The sequence below is a fragment of the Halichoerus grypus genome, chromosome 14 (genome assembly GCF_964656455.1).
Source record: "Halichoerus grypus chromosome 14, mHalGry1.hap1.1, whole genome shotgun sequence".
Classification (NCBI taxonomy): Eukaryota; Metazoa; Chordata; class Mammalia; order Carnivora; family Phocidae; genus Halichoerus; species Halichoerus grypus.
In genome coordinates this window covers 3,713,480-3,734,004 of record NC_135725.1, presented here as the reverse complement: position 1 = coordinate 3,734,004, position 20,525 = coordinate 3,713,480, and the positions used below count along the sequence as shown (strand labels likewise).

The 20,525-nt window shown below is 56.5% G+C and overlaps 1 protein-coding gene across 2 annotated transcripts in view; it reads right to left on the bottom strand.

Annotated features, from left to right (window-relative positions):
* Positions 1-20,525, bottom strand: part of SYK (spleen associated tyrosine kinase) — a 76,776-nt gene that overhangs the window by 32,427 nt on the left and 23,824 nt on the right. For both annotated transcript variants that reach the window (XM_036113940.2, XM_036113941.2), the window contains exons 2-3: positions 11,730-12,193; positions 9,917-10,077 (exon numbers count right to left, since the gene is read on the bottom strand). In XM_036113940.2, coding sequence (XP_035969833.1) covers positions 9,917-10,077; positions 11,730-12,143 — 575 coding nt within the window. In that variant the 5' untranslated portion in view covers positions 12,144-12,193. The remainder of the gene's footprint in view (positions 1-9,916; positions 10,078-11,729; positions 12,194-20,525) is intronic.

Genomic DNA, 20,525 nt, shown 5'->3' with positions numbered 1-20,525 from the left:
CTCCACAAAGGATAGTTTGGAGGTACAGAGAATGCCTAAAACGAATACCGAGCATTAAGAATTTACGCCTACACTTACGACAGGTGACCTCAGGAGAATGATATCCATGGGCCGTTCCAAAATATCATTCTCCTTGATTTACAGTGTTTCCCCTCTTTGACCTCAGGGTCCTGGAAATAAGAAAAGGGATCCAAACTCTGGTTTTCTGAATTTATGCCCAAATCCCACCACTCCACCTCTCCCTAGCCTTCATTGGCCTTTTCTTGTTAAAACTGAGCCTGAGGATTGCAGATTGCCCAGCGAGCTCATGCAATCCCCTCCTCAGAAATCTGAAAAAAGGCCAAGTCAGACCACAGTGGAAATACCCTCGCACACCCTTCACACTGGCAAAAATTAAAAAGGTTGCTAATCCTAAGTGCTGCCGGAGAGCGGGGCGACGGGTCCCTCTGTTCTGCGGCTGGGAGTATGAGTCTGACCATTTCGGGAGACAGGCTGGAATTCTCTACGGAGACCACACCTGTTCAATCCTCAGAAATCCACTCTATAGCTACATCTTTCTCTGTATCTTTTGTAAGATCCACAACACTTATGCCCTCCACACCCAGAAAGTATGCTGGTGTGTTTACCAGCAGCCTTATCTGTGATAGCCAAAAACCCATACACAACCTACCATGCTCACCACGTGCAGAACGAGTACATAAATGCTGGGGCATTCATGTGACGGAATATCACAGGACACTAAGGAGGACAAACAGCAAACATAGGCCCCCGTCATGGGCATAAGACACAGGCCACAGTTTTGTAATCACAGGGTCCCAAGCAGGCTAAAGCAAATGGTTTGTTTAGAGATGTACACCTAGGTCCTAGGTGATAAAACCAAAAAAGAAGAAAAAAGAAAACCCAACGGGTCCGCCGGACATGAGCATCCAGGAAGTGGTGTCCTGGAGGTGTGAGTGGGGCGGACGTCCTGTGGGGGGGCGCTTGCCGTCTCCACGCTGCGGCTGTTTGCCTTGTGAGCCGTGGTGAATGCGCACCTACGGAGTGATGCACAGCTTCGCGCGTGTTCGATTTCGCGGCAAAGACGGGATGAAAGAGATCTGGTGCACGTCGGAAAGAGAGCGTGTCTTGCTTCTGGAAAGGGGTGTCTGCGAAGGCACCCGCCCCCCACTGCCCGGGGCACGGGTCCTGGAGGGGAGTCCCTCTGTCCGGGAGCTCCGGCCGGGCAGCCTGCCCAGCGCCCAGCATGAGGCTACCCCGGGGAGCGCGCTCCCTGGACGGCAGGCCTGCTGCCGCGCAGCGCGCCCCCCCCCCCCCCCCCGCCCCGGCCCAGGCAGCGGGCAGGAAGCGAGCGCAGACAAGGGAAAGCCACAGGCCCAGCCTCTGTAGGTGGCAAAGCCCAGAGTCCGGGCGACGTTCAGGGCAGGCCGCTGTGAAGTGTCTGCGGGCTTCAGGCAGCGCCCGGGCGGGGCTCTTTTTAATCCAGCACACTTGGAAGGCTGCAGCTGGGGAAACTGAGGTAGCCCCTCCTCCTGCCCCCACCCCCGCTCCTCCGAGTGCTCTCTGTGCCCCTGCACAGCCACCACACAGAGCCCCGACGAGGGGAAGATAGCCCCCTCCCCTCCCTCCTGGCCCCGGGCTCAGCTAGCCTCAGGAATGTTCTTCCCAGCGAGGCTCTTGGAAGGAGTGAGCTCACAAGGCATTTGCGTTTTGCTATCACGGAGTGTGGGATCTCTGAGCTTTGGATGGTGGCGAGGATGCGAAGGCGTCCTAACTGGCCTTAAGCCCCTCTCGATGCCACGAGGCACGGCGACCCTCCTGGGTCAGAGGGCAGGGGAGCCACCCCGCCGCCGTGGGTGGAGGCCTCGGGCTCACGGCCTTGCGTCTCACAGACGCCAAAGCACTTGGCCCAGTGAGGTGGGGGGAGTGTCCGTCCTGCGGCCCCAGCCTGGAGGCACTGAGCCCCTTGTCCACCCTCCCCTGGCCTCCTAAGTCAGAGGCACTTGTGTGCTGGGGAGGCCCAGGCCCTGGCGGGGAAGGGAGGACCCGGGAGCTGGAGGGACTCTCGAGCCCCCCACACCCACCTCCAGGTCCTGTGTCTGCTGCAGACAGCACAAGACCAGGGCACAGCCCTGCCACCCCGCCGTTCTCACTGTGCGCTGTTTCCACGGTGGCACGGAGCAGGCTGGCCGGAGGGGAAGGAGGGCTGGGAGGGCACGGGACAGTCACTGTGGCTGGGGCGGGCTGTATGGACACACAGGGAGGGCTCCCCCGGGCCTGCCCCTCCTGTCCAGCATGGACACCGTCCTGCGTGCAGCCTTGGGCCCGTCCTTGGCCCACCGTCTGCAGAGCGGTGGCTTCCGGGGAGCAGAGCGGGAGCGCAGGGAGGGAGTTCTGTGAGTGGCCTTCTGAGCCCGAAGCAGGAGCCCTACTGATCCATGAAAGACACAAGAAAACGCACCCTCTGGGCACCGCTGCCTTGCTCCATAGCAAAAGGACGCAGGTGCACATTCCATGCAAAGTGGGAGCAGCACAGAACACGGGTCCCCACCTGAGCCCTTTGTCTCTCCCTCTGCTCTAGTTCGTGAGGCGGAACTCGGTCACACTCCCCCTCGTCCAGCTTCACGGAGGCCTGGGTCAGATTGACGAGCTGATACACCCGTCCACAGCCCCCCGGAGCTCCTACTTCAGACAGGCCGTGCCTCGGCACTGACCTGGACCCACAGAACCACACACGTCAGATAACATGGCCCCCCCGACCAGTGAGGGCGCAGCGGCCCTGGGCGCTCATCGCGGCACGTGGGGCTCAGGCCAGCCACAAGCAATCTCACGCATCAGTGAACAAGAGTAAGGGCTTTTCTAAAAAACCACACTTTGCTTTTGGAATTTAAGTCTATAACAAAAAGGGACTTGAAACTTGAGCAGGGGAAAGTAAGTGGTATTAAATAAGAACAACAACAAAAAATGTGAGTTTGGTCTAAGGGCAAACACCAATATCAGTGCCACAGTGGACGGGGCAGCATCCTGGGCCAGCAGGTGGGCCCAGGACCTGAGCCCCTGAGAGTCCCGCTTAAAGCAGGACCTGAAGAAGAAGTCCTCTCTGACTCTGGAAGGCCACGTTCCCAACATAGGACACGCAGGATCCCCACAGGTGCGGATCAATCAAACATGAGCTCGAAAAGATCATGAAGACCTAAGCAAGCGTGAGTCATGAGAACCAGGGGAGGGAGGGAAAGAGCAGAGGAGACAGATTTGTGCCCCCAAGGCATTTCGTATGGGAATCATCGATCACTGGAAGATCAGCTGACTACACATGAAGTGTTCAAGGAAACACACGATGGCATCACACGCGTGGCCAGGCAGTGAGCCGCTCTAAACACGCTCAGGAATATCTGGGAAACAAGCCCTACCACAAACTGAACAGCTACAGATTAAAAAGAAAATGTCATTGGTGGGGAAAAAAGAATCAGTGGTTGAGTTTAAAAGCAGAGTAGACACAGATGGAGGGATATTCAGGGAACTGGAAAACAACTCAGAAGACATCACACGGTCCAGCACGCAGAGAAAAGACGATAGAAAATAAGGAACCATATAGGGGATGGATTAAGGTCTACTATGTATTTAATAGGAGCCTCTGAAGGAATAAACTGTCTAATATTCAAGGGTGACAGGTGGGCCGTCTGTTATCCCCACGCCGGTCCCTCCTACATGAAGGCCACAGCGCTCTGATGTGTGCGCACCCCTAATTCTGCATGGACTGACAGCCACCTTCACTGAACTTTCTAGTCCCCACTTGTGCACAGAATGCTATACACCTTCACTGGGCCCTCCACGCATGCTGCCCCTGCTTTACCTGCAGGGGGCCCCACGGAGCCAGGAACGGGAGAGGCGTGAGTGCGAGAGCGTGCACAGGTGTGTAAGGGAGGGATGATGGAGAAGGGCATGGGGGGGGCGGGAAGGAAAGGCGGAAACAACGGAAGTATCACACTCTACCTGGAAATGGCTAATAAAGTGGGATGATTTGTTTCTCCCTGGAAGGGACAGGGGAGGAATGTCAGGGGGCACCTGAATTTCAGATGCAAGGCACTTAAGAGTATGCCACACAGGGGGATCTGCTGTTCCAGGGGGGCTGGAAAGGGTGTCTGGAGGGCAAGCTGCACTCGTCCTTGGCACCTGCTCAGAGGCCGCCCGTCAGATGAGGAAGGGCTTCCTGTCCCATCTGCCTGCTTGTCGCTCCAGCCTCCGCTCCTGGCCAGGCCACGTTCAGGTCACCATGTTGGCCCCCAAGGCTCTGCACCAACACTTCCTGCTGCCTCCCCCTTTGCACTTTTTTCATTCTGCACTAACTCTCTTCTCCTCACTGCTCAGGGCACATTTAAATGTCCCTTACCCCAGAACGATGGCCCCCGCTGAGGCCCTGCTGTGAGCACTGGGGTTCTACCCATGAGGACGGTGGCAACCATTCCTGCACTAATAGCATTCAGAACAGGTGGGACTGAGAGACAAGGGACAAGCGCACAGAAATAAAACCAAGAGCATCCTGGGTGTCAACAGTGTCATGAGCTTAACACGGGACGACCGCAACGGATGGAGGCCCACACACTTAGCAGTAGGTACGTCTGACCCGGACACCCACCCCCAGCCTGCAAGCATGTGCGCTGGGGGCCAGAGTCCGTCCTTTTTGTCACAGTCTCCTGGCCCCTCTCACGACGCCTGGCACATCTCTGGTGAAATGCATGATTATTTTGTTGAGTGAATGACAACTTTCCTAGCTTCTCTCTTTAAACGGCAGACATTACAGCGATTTCACATCCTGAAAATGTGCGTGCGTTATGAGTGGTGAACCCAGAGTAAGGACTGTGTTTTCTTTTCTCCATACGTAAGAAATAATATCATTACATTATTGTCCATGGAAGGGGCAAACATTATTGTCGAAAAACGTAGAAAATAAAAGATACTCTTGAGAAGTGTCAGGCAGATAGGTCGAAGATTACATTACTGTTTTCTAAATTTTGTATGTTTGCCCTATTTCCCAGCTTAAAAAAATTGTAATATATTGCAATTCTTTTCTTATTCTAAAAAATATGTTTTGGGGAGCCTGGGTGGCTTAGTCGTTAAGCGTCTGCCTTCAGCTCAGGTCATGACCCCAGGGTCCTGGGATCAAGCCCCACATCGGGCTCCCTGCACGGCGGGAAGCCTGCTTCTCCCTCTCCCACTCCCCCTGCTTGTGTTCCCTCTCTCGCTGTGTCTCTCTGTCAAATAAATAAAATCTTTAAAAAAATAAAATAAAATAAAAAATATGTTTTGTACCCAACTTTGTATTTTTTTAAAAGAGGATCTCCAAACTGTGTATGCTTTGGACCCCACCAATCCTGGGTCCTTCCTTTGGAGGAGAGGGATATGTAATTTTTGGAAAATAAGTTATCTTTTCTAACAAATTCATTTTTCAGTTACACCTGAGCTGTGACTAATTTCTCAAAGCGACAAACCATGTCATCATGGGAGGCTTCAGAAAGCGGAGGGGCTGCCCTCCCCCAGCAGAGCCCTGGTCCCTGGGGTCACCAGGGAGGCAGAACTCTGACCCCTACCCACAGGACCGTGGCTGGGGGGGGGCAGGTACCGGGAGGGTCCCTGTCCTCACGTGTGGCCGGCCAGACCCCAGACCCGTACAGGTGTCTTAGTCAGAATACCAGCTTAAGTACTGACATCTCTTTCTCAAGGCTCTGGAGACCAGAAGTCCGAGATCAAGGTGCGGTCAATTCTGTGTCTGGTGAGAGCCCGCTTCCTGGCTGGCAAGTCGGTGCCACCATCTGGCTGTGGGCTCACAGGGCCAGGCCCTGGTTCATGCACACACGGGCACCTCCAGCCTCCTCTCCCCCAAAGGGCACTAACCCAAACCTATCATGGCCCACCCTCACGACCTCCTCTAACCCCACCCACCTTCAGAGGCCCACCTCCAAACACTGCTACACTGGCTAGGGTTTACCACATGAATTTGGGGAGGACATAAACATCCAGCCCATAACAGTAGGTGATGAATAATCATCCCTAGAAACACCACAGATGATGCCCCACAAGAGGGTCTGTAGACCCACAGTGTCCATCTCTGCGGTAAAGACCTTTACACTCATACTCTTTATTCTTCGAGCATAGTGCAAAGACCCAGACGCCTGCCTTTTCAAAGTCACCGCTGTGTGGTCCCGGCAGGCTGTGTGACAGGAGATAGACAGGGGAGAGCCGACATTTCCTGTGGACACGCCCTGGAGCCACGCCTTGCATGGGGAGTGGGGGTGAGCAGCGAGCTGCTGGTAGTGGGTCCCTGTACTTGCCTCAGCCCAGACCCCTCAGGACCCTGGATCCGGATTCTCATCTCCTACTTGCCTGACAACCGTGGGTAAGCTCCCTTGTGCCTAGGTCCCCCTTCGGAAAATCCAGGATTTACACCCACGAGCAGTAAGGTCCCTTCTGGTCCAAGTGTTCTGCCCTGCACATGGACTTTACACCCTGATTCATGAGGAGAGAAAACTGGACCAGAGTGGGCCAGCATCCGCCCAACATGCCCCAGCCTGGTGGATGGGGGTTTCTGGGATTTATCTCCTGCGTCTTGAGCCATACTGGTGAAGATTCACAACCTCACGCAGGCCTCACATGTTTCGAAACATGCTGACTTCCCATCCATGTCTTCCACGGGTGGCAGGGGCGTGTGTTTTCCCAAGAGAGGGGTCTTGCCACACTGAACCATAAATGCAAATCAGAGGTTCCAGAATGAACTCTTGCACTTCCCCATTTGACCCTCCATGTTGTTCTCTACATGGAAATGGCAAGCCTTCAGCGTTGCCCAACGGCGTCCCTGGGCCTCGGCTGCCTGTTTGTTCAAGACCCCAAACCAGCCTGTAGAGTCCCCAATTCATGATTTGGTTCATCTTGTGATTTTTCAACTTTACGGCGGTGGAGAGAAATTGATACGAAATCGGTAGAAACCATACTTCAGATTTTGAATGTGGATCTCCCCCCGGATGGGCGATGTGCGTAGGTGTGGTCCTCTCTGCGATGCTGGGTGGGGCAGCTCCAGCCCCCAGGCAGCCACGCCATCGGGAGGGTGGACGACCAACCGTTCCATCATTTTCCACACAGCATTTCATAAATCACATGAGACAGTCAACACCTATCAGATAAGCTTCATGTCAATGATTTAGCCCAACCGTATGCTCACGTGAAGTGTTCTGAGCACATTCACGGTGGGTGGGCTAGGCTCGGCCGTGGCGTTTGTTCAGTAGCGTGGGGGCATTAAACACATTTTTGACTTATGATATTTTCTACCTAATAAGGGTTGATCAGGATGTCACCCATCACACGTTGAGGAAGATCTGTATTTATTAACCATCTACAAAGTGCTAGACGTGATGCCCAGCATGCTGACATGCATTAAATTATCTTAAATCCAGTTCGTGATGCCCAGCATTCAGAGCCACAGAAATGAGGTTCTGTTTCAGGATCTGAGAGCCTCCTTGGTTCTTGTCGTTCTGCCAGGTGCTCCGGGGGCCCCAGGGAGGGAAGGCTGGCCTTGGCTGGTCTCAGACGGGGTCGTGCCAGGAACAAGTACCCCTGAGCGAGGCAGTGGGGAGGGGACCGGGGGGGTGGGGCACATGCAGCAGGCCGCGGACTGCAGCCAGACCATGTCCTAGAAGAACTGGGAACGGACCAGTGTAGGAAACCAGCAACGCAGAGAGCGAAGCTCTGGCCCACGTGGGGCAAATCAGGCCCCAAGGTGAGGTTGGACAAGGAACCGTAAACATCGGGAAATAGGGTTGACGTGAGGCCTGCTCGCCAAGTGCAGCATCTCACATGGCCATCACCACCCGAAACCCTGCCTTCCTCCTCACTGAAGCCTGTGCCAGGGACACCGGAGGGCATGGAGGAGACGCACTCACAATGAGGCCACGTCTGCAGGGAAGAGACCCAGAGCCCTGGCCTTCACCAGAGCCAGGTGCACAGAGCACAGTACAGGGCCACGCAGCAGGGTCACGGAGCAAGGCCACAGCACAGGGCCACACGGCAGGGCCACGGAGCAGGGCCACAGCACAGGGCCACGTGGCAGGGCCACGCAGCTGGGCCACGCGCTAGCTCCCACACCACTCTGTCTTCCAACAAGCGTCACGCACAGTTCCTGCGCTCAGGCATGAGAAGGCGGAGGCCCAGAACTCTACAGAAAAATGAACATCGCACTTTGGTTCAAGCACATATGAATGTGCACCGAGTGGCCTCTGAGTGTGCTCACTCCTGAACCTCTGTACGGACTTTCTTACACCCAGCCAGACGGGTCCCCCCGAGCTTCAGCCAGGTCTGCCCTAACACTTTCCGAAGGTGCACGGACTCACTGCTGGTGCCCACCAGCCCTCTGAGGCCCGCCCTGCCCAGGGCACACGCTGCTGCCCACCAACGGCTCCCCACGGCCTCCAGGTCTCTGCTCGAGGGTCTCCCTGAAGCAGGGCCCCTCGTCTCGGCAGAAAACAGAACCTGATACCCCCACCGTGGCATGCTCCATCCCTTTCCTTCTATGCACCAGCCTACTGTACGGTGTCCGTTCCCCCCACTGAGAGGCTAGCTCAGGAGGCAGATGGTTTTGTGGCTCCATCTCTAAGTGCAGACTGGAGCTGGCAGTCCCCACAACTGTGGGTTCTAATGGACACTGCCTCATGGACGGGTGAGGCAACCCCAGGACTGGAAAGTGGGCAGGAACGACATTCTATAGGGAAGCATGGATGAGGTGTGAGAACGCTGCCAGGGAAGGAACCCACAGCTGAGCCCTCGGCTGTCCCGGGGACCCCCGTGTGAGTGCGGAGCAGGCAGCCGGCTCTGACCATAGCTGGTCCCCAGCGAGCCTGGGAGCTGGTGTCCGACCCAGCGAGAAGGCGAGAGGCCTCGATCACTCTTCGGATTAGACCACTCGGGGCTGACTTCACGCACCAAGATGCTACATGCACGGTCCCATGACATTTGTGTTGCAAATTACTCCTAAGAAGATGGTAAAGGTCCGAACCTCAGGAGGAAATGAGCAGACAGGTGCCACACGAGGGAAAACTGTCTCCCGCAGGATTTCTGCTCGAGGCTGCCACTGCACCCACTGAATCGCCACCCCAGCTCCCACCGCGTGCCAAGCCGGCTACCTTGTTCTGGAGGGTCACTGAGCAGTGACAAGAGGTGATCGTGCCCCGCCAGCCGCGCCGGGGTGTTAGCTCGGCCACAGCACGCCGGGGGTTAAGGCTGACAGCCGCTTAAGACGGCCCCGTGCCATCCACGACCGCTGACCCTGCACCGAGGGGGCCCCTGTCCCCAGGATCTCGAGGCCCGAGGCCCATCGGTCGCTAGGGTGACAATGAACAGAGCTGGGGATGCACACCTCATTTCTGAGTTTGTAAGGCTGACATCCACAGACCTGCGTGTGATCAAATCCTTCACAGGAAACCGCTCAAATGCTCAGCACATTTTCTTGATATCTGCCCTCCTGCCATTTAGTTCCAAGCGACACAAGAGAATAAAGTCTGAGATCTTGGGGGTGGGGGCTGTGAGTGAATGAGCTGCAGTGTTATTACTTCTGAAGGACAGCCACAGATGTCATTATGCATCTTGTCTTTGCCGCGAAAAGCAAAACACGTGGCGGAATAACATTTCTTTAACTCTTACGTCCCTCAGTACCCAAGAAGAGTGTTTGCTTTGGGGTCGCACTGGGCAAAACTCACACAACAACAAGGGATGGCTTTGGGAACGTCTTTACGGCGGGCCCGCGTGCATGCTGTAAGATGACAGCACGTGAGTCTTCCCTGGGCCACGTGGGCTCCAGTAATGGGGAAGCCGAGTTACCCCGACCATCCGCACGGGCCCAGCAGTAGGAGGTAAGGGGAAAAGACACCATACTTACAGAAATTTTCCATTTGTCTTGGATCCTATCATGACAATTTGCTCAGATTCAACCCGTGAGATTTTCCCGTGGAACCAGGGCATTTTCTCGTGGGCCGTGGTGGCGATCAGCTTCTCCAGCTGAGGCTTCTGGCTGATGATGGCCTGCTCCAGAGCCTGACCCTGCCACGAGAAGGGCGCAGAGCAGTACTAAGTAAAAATGAGGAAAAGACGCAGGAATCATTTCTAATCTGTCCCGAGTCCTGACGTGGTCATTCATTCATTCACCATAAAGAAAACTGTAAGCTCCTTATACGTGATTTAAGTACCTTTGAGTATATAAGTAACAACATAGAGTTTAGAGCTTGGCCTTTTGAAGCCGGATGGGGCTTTAGAAACCATCTGGCACGATCCCTGAGGTCCAGAGACCAGGCCTCCTGCCTCCGTGGATCGCAGCCCTGCACTAAACTGATGGCTCTGCATCAGAACCCGACGCCCCTCCGCCTACAGCTCAGCCACCAAGGAGACAAGGCTTTCCCGTCTGCCCACCGAGGCCTCCTCCCAGCGCTCACTCTGCTGCCCGTACCTGTGGATGTGGCCACAGGGCACGGAGGACGTGAACTGTGACAATGTGGAAAACAAAATCGGGAGGGGGCTGACAGCTGGGTGAGGTCCCCTCCCGACCGAGCTTAGTGGGAGAAACAGAGGTATTCTCCGCAGCTGTAAATGAAGACCCCGTGTTGGGTTATTGGACGTTAAAAAAGGACAAGAAAAAGTAAAAATAAAAATATAATGAGTCCAAACGAGGGGACGTGTGTGTCCCTTCATAGATGACATTCTGGAAAAGGCAACACTGTAGGGACAGAGAGCAGGTGGGGGGCCCTGGGGGCTGGGGTGGGGGCAACTTATCTTGAGTGCAGTGGGACCTACGTGGTGCTCTGCGTTGGTCAAAAATCACAGAACTGTACACCTAAAAGGCTTAATTTTACCCTGTATAAACTACACCTCCATAAATCTGATCTGACTTTAAAAAAAGATAAAAAGATGGTCTAAGGCTTATCCAATAATACTAACGACAACTGCTGACCAGGGTATTGCTATCTGCCTGCAAGGGTGAATTCCTGTAGACCCCATTCGAGGAGGGAAAAGCAGTCCCTGTGTAAAATCCTCAAAAAGCCTGTTCTGTCACACATCCGTGACAGAACGGGAAACGCAAGAGAGACGTCTGAACACACAGGTCCGCGCAGGAGACCCTCAGCCAGCCCGGTGGCTCCTGACATCAGGGGCTGCTAAGAGTGTGGCAGTAACTGAGCTGCCCCCCGCCACCCTGCCCTGGGGCCTTTCCGGATGACAACGTGTCACCGTGTACTCATGAAACCCACGCACCGTCCCTGTGGCCAGCCCAACGGGCTCGGGGCCATCCTGCCCAGAGGCTGGGAACGATGCGCAGAGGGAAGTTCCGAGCGGCACTAAGTGCCCACCACCAGGTAGCAGGCAGGTGAGCGACGGGGTGCGGGAGGGAATGCCAGGCAGCCCTCCATCCACGGGCTGCCGCAGCTACATGCGTGCTCACCCAGAACGTTCTGCTGGAGACACCTTAGGAAGCTACAGGATCAAGAGCCCATCAGCTTGAACAGAGCGACGCCCTCGGGGGCATAAAAACACCAGACACCCGGGAGGGCTGTCTAGGGCGCCCCGCGTGAGCGGGGTGACTGGGTGACCCGCATCGCTGGCGGGAGGGCCCCCGGGGAGGGGAGCTGCGCCCCCCGCAGCCGGGCACCTCTGGCCCGCGCCGCTGAGCGGGGAGACGCGGCCGGCCCGGGACCGGGGCGCACCTGCAGGTTCCAGGTCTGCTTCACGTAGTCCCGGATGAGGCTCTCCTTCAGGTCCTCGAACGGGCCTGTCTTGGGCTGCACCCCGGGCGGCCGGTGGAAGGGCTCCTTGAGGAGGCAGACGAGGCCGTCGGACTCCTGGGTGTGGTAGCGGCAGAGCTCGGCCGGGCTGCCGTGCGTCCTGCCGCCCGCGATGGCGTAGGTGCCGTTCATCTCGCGCTCGATGGCGTAGTGGTGCGCCTTCCTCCCGTGCGCCACCGACAGCGCGAAGCCGCCCAGGTAATTGCGGCTCTGGCGCAGCAGGTACAGCCCGTCGCTCATGCCCCCCTGGACCAGGTAGTCCTCCGCCTCCTCCCGGGTGATGTTGCCGAAGAAGAAGGGCAGGTGGTTGGCGCTGTCGGCCATGCTCCCCGCCATGCTGGCGCGTCCCCGTCAGCCACGGGCTGGGGGCACACGCGGGGGTCTTCCTGGCAAGAAGAAAAAGGATGGGACATCGGTCAGGCCTGGGGCGGCAAGGACAGTGGCTAAAGCACCGACCCTCCGAAACCCGGGCCGGGTCCCGAACACCCTTGTGCCTGGACGCCGGGTTCTAGTGGGTCTAGTCTGGCAGACCGACACCAGACAGCCCAAAACGAGCCACGCTCACGTACCACGTGAGACGGGGATGGTGCGCACCACGGCCCACGCACCTTCGGGGGGAGGCCCGCAAGCCGCTGCCCTGAGGCTGAAGACGGCTGGCCCTTCAGAGCCCCCGGCCTCGGGCGGTTCCTTCCCTGTGCTTCTCCAGACCACTTCCCGGCGCGCACCACGCACCATCTGCGTGGCGGATATTAAAGAAAGAGTGCAGGGTCCACATGTGACGAGGACATCCGTCACAGAGGAGACGCTTCCGCACCGCGCGGACACACACTTCGGGGGGAAGCGCGAAGACAGAGGACGCATCTTTAACTGGGAGCGTGTTTTCCCTCGGTTGTGGCAGTAGATGAGAAGGGTGTATGTGCTGCCAATTCCAAAAATATCCCAAGAAGCGTATATTTTAACCAAAAGGGCTTGTCACCAACGGAAAACTACCTAGGTACGTCCATCTGTATACGTAGGGAGAAAAGTGAGCGCCCCCTTGTGTCACACTCAAATGCACACGAACACACACACAGTCGTGCCAACAGCTTCTCCACGATACGATTTTCCTACAAGTAGCGATAAAACATAAGAACACCTGACTGATGGAGGTAGCGATTTTCTCCAGGCAGAACTGCCCAATCCATTCTCCTGAGTGAGCCCCCCAAAACCATCAGTTTTTTTTTTATAAGTTAATGATATAAACAATGTTCTAGCTTCCTCTTTGGCATTCGACGACCAACCATCAGTTTTTCCCTGTCCAAGGTTCTAATACTTCCTCTCTCGGCCCTTCCAGCACGCCCTGTCCCTCCTGGCCTGGCAGCCTCGTCCCTCAACGCACGGTCCACGGGCCACAGCTGTCCTCGCCTGCAGACCCACCTGCAGACCTGTCCCACCGTTAGCCTCAGCTGAAACCCGTGAGTCCTCAAGAACGCTACTTTAAATGCGAACAAGTACTTTTTAATTTGGGTAAATCCTAACAACACAACTATCCTTTCCAAAATTCATTGGTTTGTGGTTATGTGCATCGGGCCTGGCGCTCCGGCGTGATGGGTGCGTGGAAGGGCATCACGTAAGACTGAACGGGGCCCACTCCCCAAGTGCGAGCGGGGATGCTCCTGCATGGACCTGATGGAGCTCAGACTCGTCCCCAGGCAGGTGGCACATGTCGGCTTTCCGGGGCGGGGGGGGGGGCATGTGTCACCATGTCAGCTGAGCAGCTCTTTCCTGGGGGGTGACTTGCCACAGGGGACACGGGCACATTTGTCCGGTGGTGGTGCTTCTGACCCAGGCTCCAGCAAGAGCAATTAGGGCACAGGCTTGGGCTACTTCGTTTGGGGCATGAACACGGTCTGTGATGCCCTGTTCGTGCTCCCCCCAGCACCACCCGGCCTTCTCCTGGTCTCCAACCTCCTCTGCACAGCACAGGGCCCCTCGTTCCAGCCGGTGTCCCCCGGCTCATCACCACACTGCTGTCCTCACCTGCTCACCACGCGCCCCCCCCGCCCTCCCCCAGTAGTGCCTTCCACGGAGCTGGCTTCCCCGCTGTGCACCTTCCTCCATCACTGTGCCCATCGACTCAGCCCCACCCCCACCCCCACCTGCGACTTGTTTTCCGGCCAAATCTGCCTTTTCCTCCAACCCCAGGGAAAGTCTGCAGCTCAGACTGCGTTTAACCCCCACGGACTTTTGTCTATTTTAACATTCCCAGTTACTTTTCTCCACGTGTGAAACCACTTTATTCAAAAGCTCGAAACTGAGAAACCGAGGGGCCCTCTGGATCCCACAGAGCGGACCCCCGGCGCCCCCCGTACCTCGGCCAGTGCGCATGTGTGCACCCAGCTTTTCAATGAGGTTAGGCTGCAGGACGTTGCGGGGTGAGCTCCTCAAAGCATGGCAGCCTCACTGACCCCTCGGGGGCCTTTTTATGACCCAGGCTCAACGTGCAGTTCGTGACAGAAAAACGTTTTATGACATGAAATAATGTTTTGTGATGCCTGGGGCATCTCCCACTCTGCTGCTTCCTCCCCTCCCCTCCCCAGCTCAACCCCACAGGCCACACAATCCCTTCCCACACCCTACCTTCCCGCCAGTGTGATTCCCGTCTGCCCCCCCAGCAGCTTGCCGGCTTTGGGACCAACACGGAGATGCCTGTGCTCACCGCCCCTTCTGGGTGCCCAAAACCGCTCCTGGCACGAGGTGGGTGGCCACAAATATTGGCTGATTAATAAAAGCAGATTTTAAAATAATGCGTACAGAGTAATCGAGTTCTGTTTTCAGAAGTTGATACCCACACGCACAGGTAAACCTGCCCACGTCAGGAGTGGGAGGGACAGCCGGGCTGGAAGGTCCGTGGGTGGCCTTACCCACCTCTGCTCTGTAACTGTCCAAACCCCGCGCCGTCCCTCTGCTCTCCCGCCGACGTCCTCTGCCCGGCCTTTACTCCCACGCTCTTGCCAACGTCACCAAGTGGCCAAACCCAAGGTCACCTGCCTGCTGTATCTGGCTTGACCTTCGGGAGCAGTGGATGGAGCCCAGCGGCCCTGCCTCAGCGGGTCAGTCTCTCTTCTTTGCCGACCCCTCTTCCATGGCTCCTTCCTTCACTTACTCCGCAAGCCGGTGCTGGGGCTGGGGCTCCAGCCTCACCTTCTTCCTGCACACGGCCCCCGATACCAGCAATGCCCACCGATCCCACACCCACCTGTGCCACCGAGCTCCTGACCTGAACACTGCTCACCTGACGTTTCCACTTGAATGTCCAACAGGCAACTCAACTTCACGTGCCCGAAGGGGGCTTCAGCTGCTCAGACACCTCATCCCTCAGCCTGTCCTAACTGGGGGTAGGACACTGGCCCTAGGCAGCTCCTGGGGACGAGACGCTGCAGTTTGCAGACCCCTCCCTGTCACAGTGCACTAAGCCATGGAGTCAGAAGATGGCGTGCTCGCTCCCGGGTGCGTCTGAGCTCCGTGCAGGAGGCTGGATCAGGTGCTCTCTGGGGAGCTCTCATCAGTTTTCCTCCAAGTACATCCCAAAGCCATGGCTTCTCACCATCTCCCCCAACGCCACCCTGGTGAAAGCACGTCGCTGGGTCTGGCCCAGTTCTCCCCACCACCTGCCCTCCTCACGGTCTGCTCCCTACATGGCGGGCAGGGTGATGTTGGCGAGCCACCTCCCTGTCCCCGTCACATCCCAAACCCTACCTGGTTTGGCCTGAGCCGCTCCTCATCTTGCCCACTTACACCTGTGCTCACCGCGTCCAGCCACCCTGCCCTCCTTCCTGTCCCCCGCACCTGGGCCTCCGGCTGGCTGGTCTTCTCCGGCCTGTGGTCTCCGCTCCTCCACCTCCTCCGAGAGGCATGAGCTGACGACATGCCCCCACTCATCTTTAGCTTCTAAAAGGGTTTATTTCCCTCATCACCTTCACCACAAGCCAGGTCTTCCCGCCCTAAAACGGGAGCTCCAAAGTCTGGGAGTGTTGACGTGCACCCCCAGCGCCCTGGGGCTTCCCAGTGCTCTCACGTGCCTGTTGGATGGAAACATGCTCACCTCTCCTTTTTAGAGTTTCTGCGGTGAATGCAGGCTGCTTTGGCAATACGTTGACAGCCCAGCATCAGAGAACCTGGAGGACGGGTCCAACCTCCTCCTGGCTCACTGCTCCCTGAGGGCACCCGCTCCCGCGGGGGACGGACCTGCTTGCCTGAATCCCTGCCTCTCCTCTTCCAGCCTGCCCCCCCGCTGCTTGCAGGATACTTCTGCTTCCCCGGGCGATCTTCACATGCTTGCTCACAGCCCTGCTCCTGGGGCAGGGTCCTCCCTCACTTGACATTACTTATAGGACGTTCACCATCCTGGGCACTTTGCCTACATGGTTCCATTTCACCCAGGACCCTCTTCAAAGTGTGGCCAGCTTTGATGCCACCACCGCGGGGACCTAAACAAGCAGGGCACAGGCCACTCCTGAGTCTGCACTTGGTGTCCCCCAGGTGGGTGACCTCAGCACCCCAGGACTGACGTTGGGCTTCTAGCTAATGAATGCTGCCCTTTCCACAGTGGCCAAAGCACGTCCCTACCCTCGACGTGCATGCTAAGACTGCCCTCACACTCCTCCTGTGGGTTCTCCCGTTCGTCACGGGCGTGTGAGGAGACTCACTGCTCTGAGCATGACCACAAATGACCACGCAGACGAGATGAGTACTGACTGGGGCTTGCAAAAACAGTTCAGCGAGAAGGTGAATTCACAACTGTGGAGTCTACATAATGAGGACCGACGACCTGATTTTGCTCATTCTCCCCGAATACAGATGCACAACGCTGCCTCGGGATAAGACCACATTCCCTAAATCCATGTTTGTTTCAGTGCTTTTAACCTTAGCCTGTGAAGAGGTAGGTTGCGTCTTCATACTTCTGTTTTTTCTTAAGCCCTATCTGTCCCGGTTATCAGAGGCCCAGACCAGTGCTTGAAGATGTCTGCTTTTCTGGAGACCCACTGAACCGTGGTTCCTGCAGGTGCTGTTTCCCCCACTTCCTGCAGAGAACATCTCCATCAGCGCTTAGCCGGCTACAGTGGCTGATTTCGCATCACTGCGCCCCAGAGCTTTCCCAAAGAATATGGACTGAGGTGACAGTGACAGAAATGCATGGCACTCTGGGAAAGATTTGGGGACCACTTTGGCCAGAGCCCTGCCGTGGAGGGGAACAAAAGGATACCTTGGCTTACGACGCTCAGAGCTACATGGCTACCTCAATGCAAAGCAGCCCTGATAAAAATTTGCCTGGGAATTCCCTCTGTAGCTTGAAGCTGAGAAAACTCAGTGTGGGACTTGCGTAAAAGGAACAACCTCATCTGTGGGTTTGATTCATTTTCATAAGAAAGAGGAAAGAGCCCAGTCTACAGGGGCAATAGAGCTTCCTGGGCTGGGTAGGGGCTGGCTGATTAGTTACGGCAGATGACCCAGCCTGGGCAGGTGCAAGGGGCAGACGCAGCCAGACGACCACCCTGGGCCTCTCTGCACAGGGTGGTGGGCGCTGCCTCCCACAGCAGGATCTCGCCGTGCGGGACAAAACACGTGGACACAGACGAAGTGGCCGCCCACAGACAAACAGCACCTGTGGCGCCCGGCCTGAGTCAGGCCCGTGTCCACCGGCTTCCTGAGCGATACGGGCTCGCCCTCCGGGACACCACCCTGCAACGCTGTCCCCAGCCTCCCCGAGGCCGCCGGCTGGCCACGCCGCTGCAGACCCAGTCTCCCCAGGCAGAGCCATGCAACGCCATCTCCTCCGAGCTCCCCCGTTCTGCATCTGGGGGAAAGCACAGCTTCTCAGAATACAGAGACACACATTTCCAGAAATAAAAAGTAAATCTAAGGCTGGAGAAAGTGACTTTTTTTTACTAATATTTAGAAGTAGAGGAGAAGTTTCAATACTTGAAAATATCATCCAAACCTTCAAACCTGAGTCCTTTTACGATGCTTCCAGAACTCGTGGGCCCTAACAATGCACCGAGGAAAGAGACGTCTCTTAGCCAACGTCTGGAGTTTCAGGCTCCACAAGAGAACCCTGCTTCTAAGCCTACCCGATACCTCTTCCTTGACGTATCAGCACAACTCGCAGATACTGTGCTTTGATGTCAACATAAATGTTCACTCTCAACATATTTGGTTGCAAATAAGCGACCAGCCCACTGTAAGTGAATTTAACGTTAAAATATAAATCATTCATGTATTCCTTATGTTTGTTGAGCATCTATGTGCAAGTGATTTTCCTGGGAAAAGAAAGTCTCTTTCCTCCAGAAAAGCAGCAGCAGAGGTGGCTCAGGGGAGCGGGGGTCCGCTCCTGGGGCCCAGCGTGTACCCCAGGACTGCGAGGACCCCAGGGCCTTGGCTGTCTACACCTCTCCTGCCTCCCGCTGGGACTGGCCAAAGCTGATGCAGGTTCAGCTTCTCGGAGGGAGCTCCGGCTCACCTACACCCTGAGCTTGCCGAATGCGACCCTCAGGCCTGGCCCAGACTCAGCTCCGGAAGCAGGAGTCCCGCCCCAGCTCAGGCCCAGCAGGCCTAGCACAGAGAGGGTGAGTCTGGATTGCAAAGAGCTTCCCTGGAGAAGCGGAGCTCTCTAACTGCTGAGAGATCTGCTATAAGCCGGCATTTCACACTCCACGTGGGCTGAGCAGAGAGATGAGCTAGCCACGTCCACCCCCAGGGGCCAGGGAGGAAAGGAGGCGGCAGGCGGGCCGAGCCTGGACTGGGGACGCAGGGCTGCATCTGCCCGGCCTCTCCACAGGGCTCCTGGCACACACGAATGTTCACAGCCCGGGCGGGACTTAGGTGGGAGGACGTGCTTGTTAACACATGAGCTGGGTTGAGTGAAGACTTGGTGAGCGCAGGATGCCATCCAAGGCGTCACCAGGTCACGTCCCTCTCCTGCTCTCCTGCAAAGGGAGGGGGTGGGGTTGCAGCCAGCGGGTCCCCGGACACCCAGCCACGGTGTCCCAAAAGCAGGAGAAATAAAAACAATGAAGTAACAGGACAACACACCAAACGTGACCAATCCCTCTCACGGCCTCTTCATGCGGCAAACCACACAGGGAAACAGGACAAGCAGCAAAACAGCTTTGTGTTCCTGGGTCCTGCTCCAGGGGACGCTCCAGGGAAGCCCTGGTCACCCCACAGAGACTAGGCTCCTCCTATCCCATCCAGAGGTGCCTGGCTGAGGTTTTTAGCTTCCGGACACTATTTTTGGGGTTCCCATCCCTGTCCCTCATTCACACAAACCACAGGGGCCCTGTGGCTGCTGGAGAAACCAAACCACCTGATTTAAACACATAGGGATGAGCTAACGAGGGTTAGGACATCCACAGAAAGCATTGCTGAGTATATATTAAAAGTCACTATCACCCACCATTCCCTAGTCTGGGCAAGCATGTCTGTGGGGAACCCATGATTGCACCACATCTCAGAAGCTTAGGATGATGCTCTTGGATGTCATGAACCCATGACACAAGCACACCCCATGCTTGAGTAGGTGGCCAAGATTATATGACGGGAAGAAGGGTGGTTGGGCAGGAAAGGACCGGAATGGCACTCGCGTGTGCTCGGCGGAAGAGCGTGGGCTGCAGTGGGGAAAAACGCGAGCACAGACATGGACTTGCTGAAACCTGAGCTCAGCCCCTTTCCTGCAGACGCCCTGGGGGTGGGGGGTGGAAAGCGGGAGGCCGGGGTTCTGGACGTGCTCGACTCCCACACATTCCACCTATGTTCCTTTCCTGGATTTAAGCACAGGTCTGGAATCAGGAGCCCAGGACAGCAAGGGAGCGTGGGAGGGGGAAAAGCCCACAAAGATGGGGAGAAGCTTTCAAAGGGAGAACAGCAGCAACGAGACAAAGCAGAAGACAAGCCCCTCCAAGCTGGAGTCCTTCCTGCAGCTGCACCGTGTCTGTAATTAGGGAAGTGGGCCTACGCCTCCAGCCTCAGCACAAAACCAACCGGAAAGCAGAGGTGCCGATCCTCCACGCCACGGGCTTCCTTCAGTGGTGCATTCAGACGAAGCCAACCCCAAGGACACCGATCCCGCTGGAACAGACTAGCCTCTAAGGGTAGCGCCAGGGAACACCGCTGAGCCTGTTGCACTGAGTCCCCAGGGACTGCACGGCCCCAAGAGTTCTTACTAAATGAACTTTGTGTTGCTAAAGGAACCTAGGTGCTAAGTAAGGCATGCCAAAATTTTCGTGGGTATTTTATATATATATTTTTAAAAGCCCCAAGATGTTGTAAGTATCAAATTCCCTATAAAACTGGATCAAATAGGAGAGAAATCCTAGAGTAATCTTATCAGGATACCAACTCCTGGCAGGGGGCTGGCAAGGCTGAGCAGACCTGGTCTTCATGTCAGGAGGGCCCGTGTGCAGAGTGAGAGCAGGCACCAGCTCTCTCTGACCCCATCCCAGATCTCCTGGGAGGCGGCCACTCGAGGTACCAGCAGGACACACAGCCACGACTTTGAAGCTCACATCCAGGCTCTGCTGTCTCCCACACTTGGGAAGAGAGCTGGGAGAGGCCAGCCCCCACTCTGAAACATCACAGGAGGTGCGACGCGGAGAGACGCCCTCACCATATGCCAGCAGCCGCCAGAAGGAGTCCAGTGGAGGGTCTACTTTGGTGTGGCCAGGAGATTCGCAAGGATGG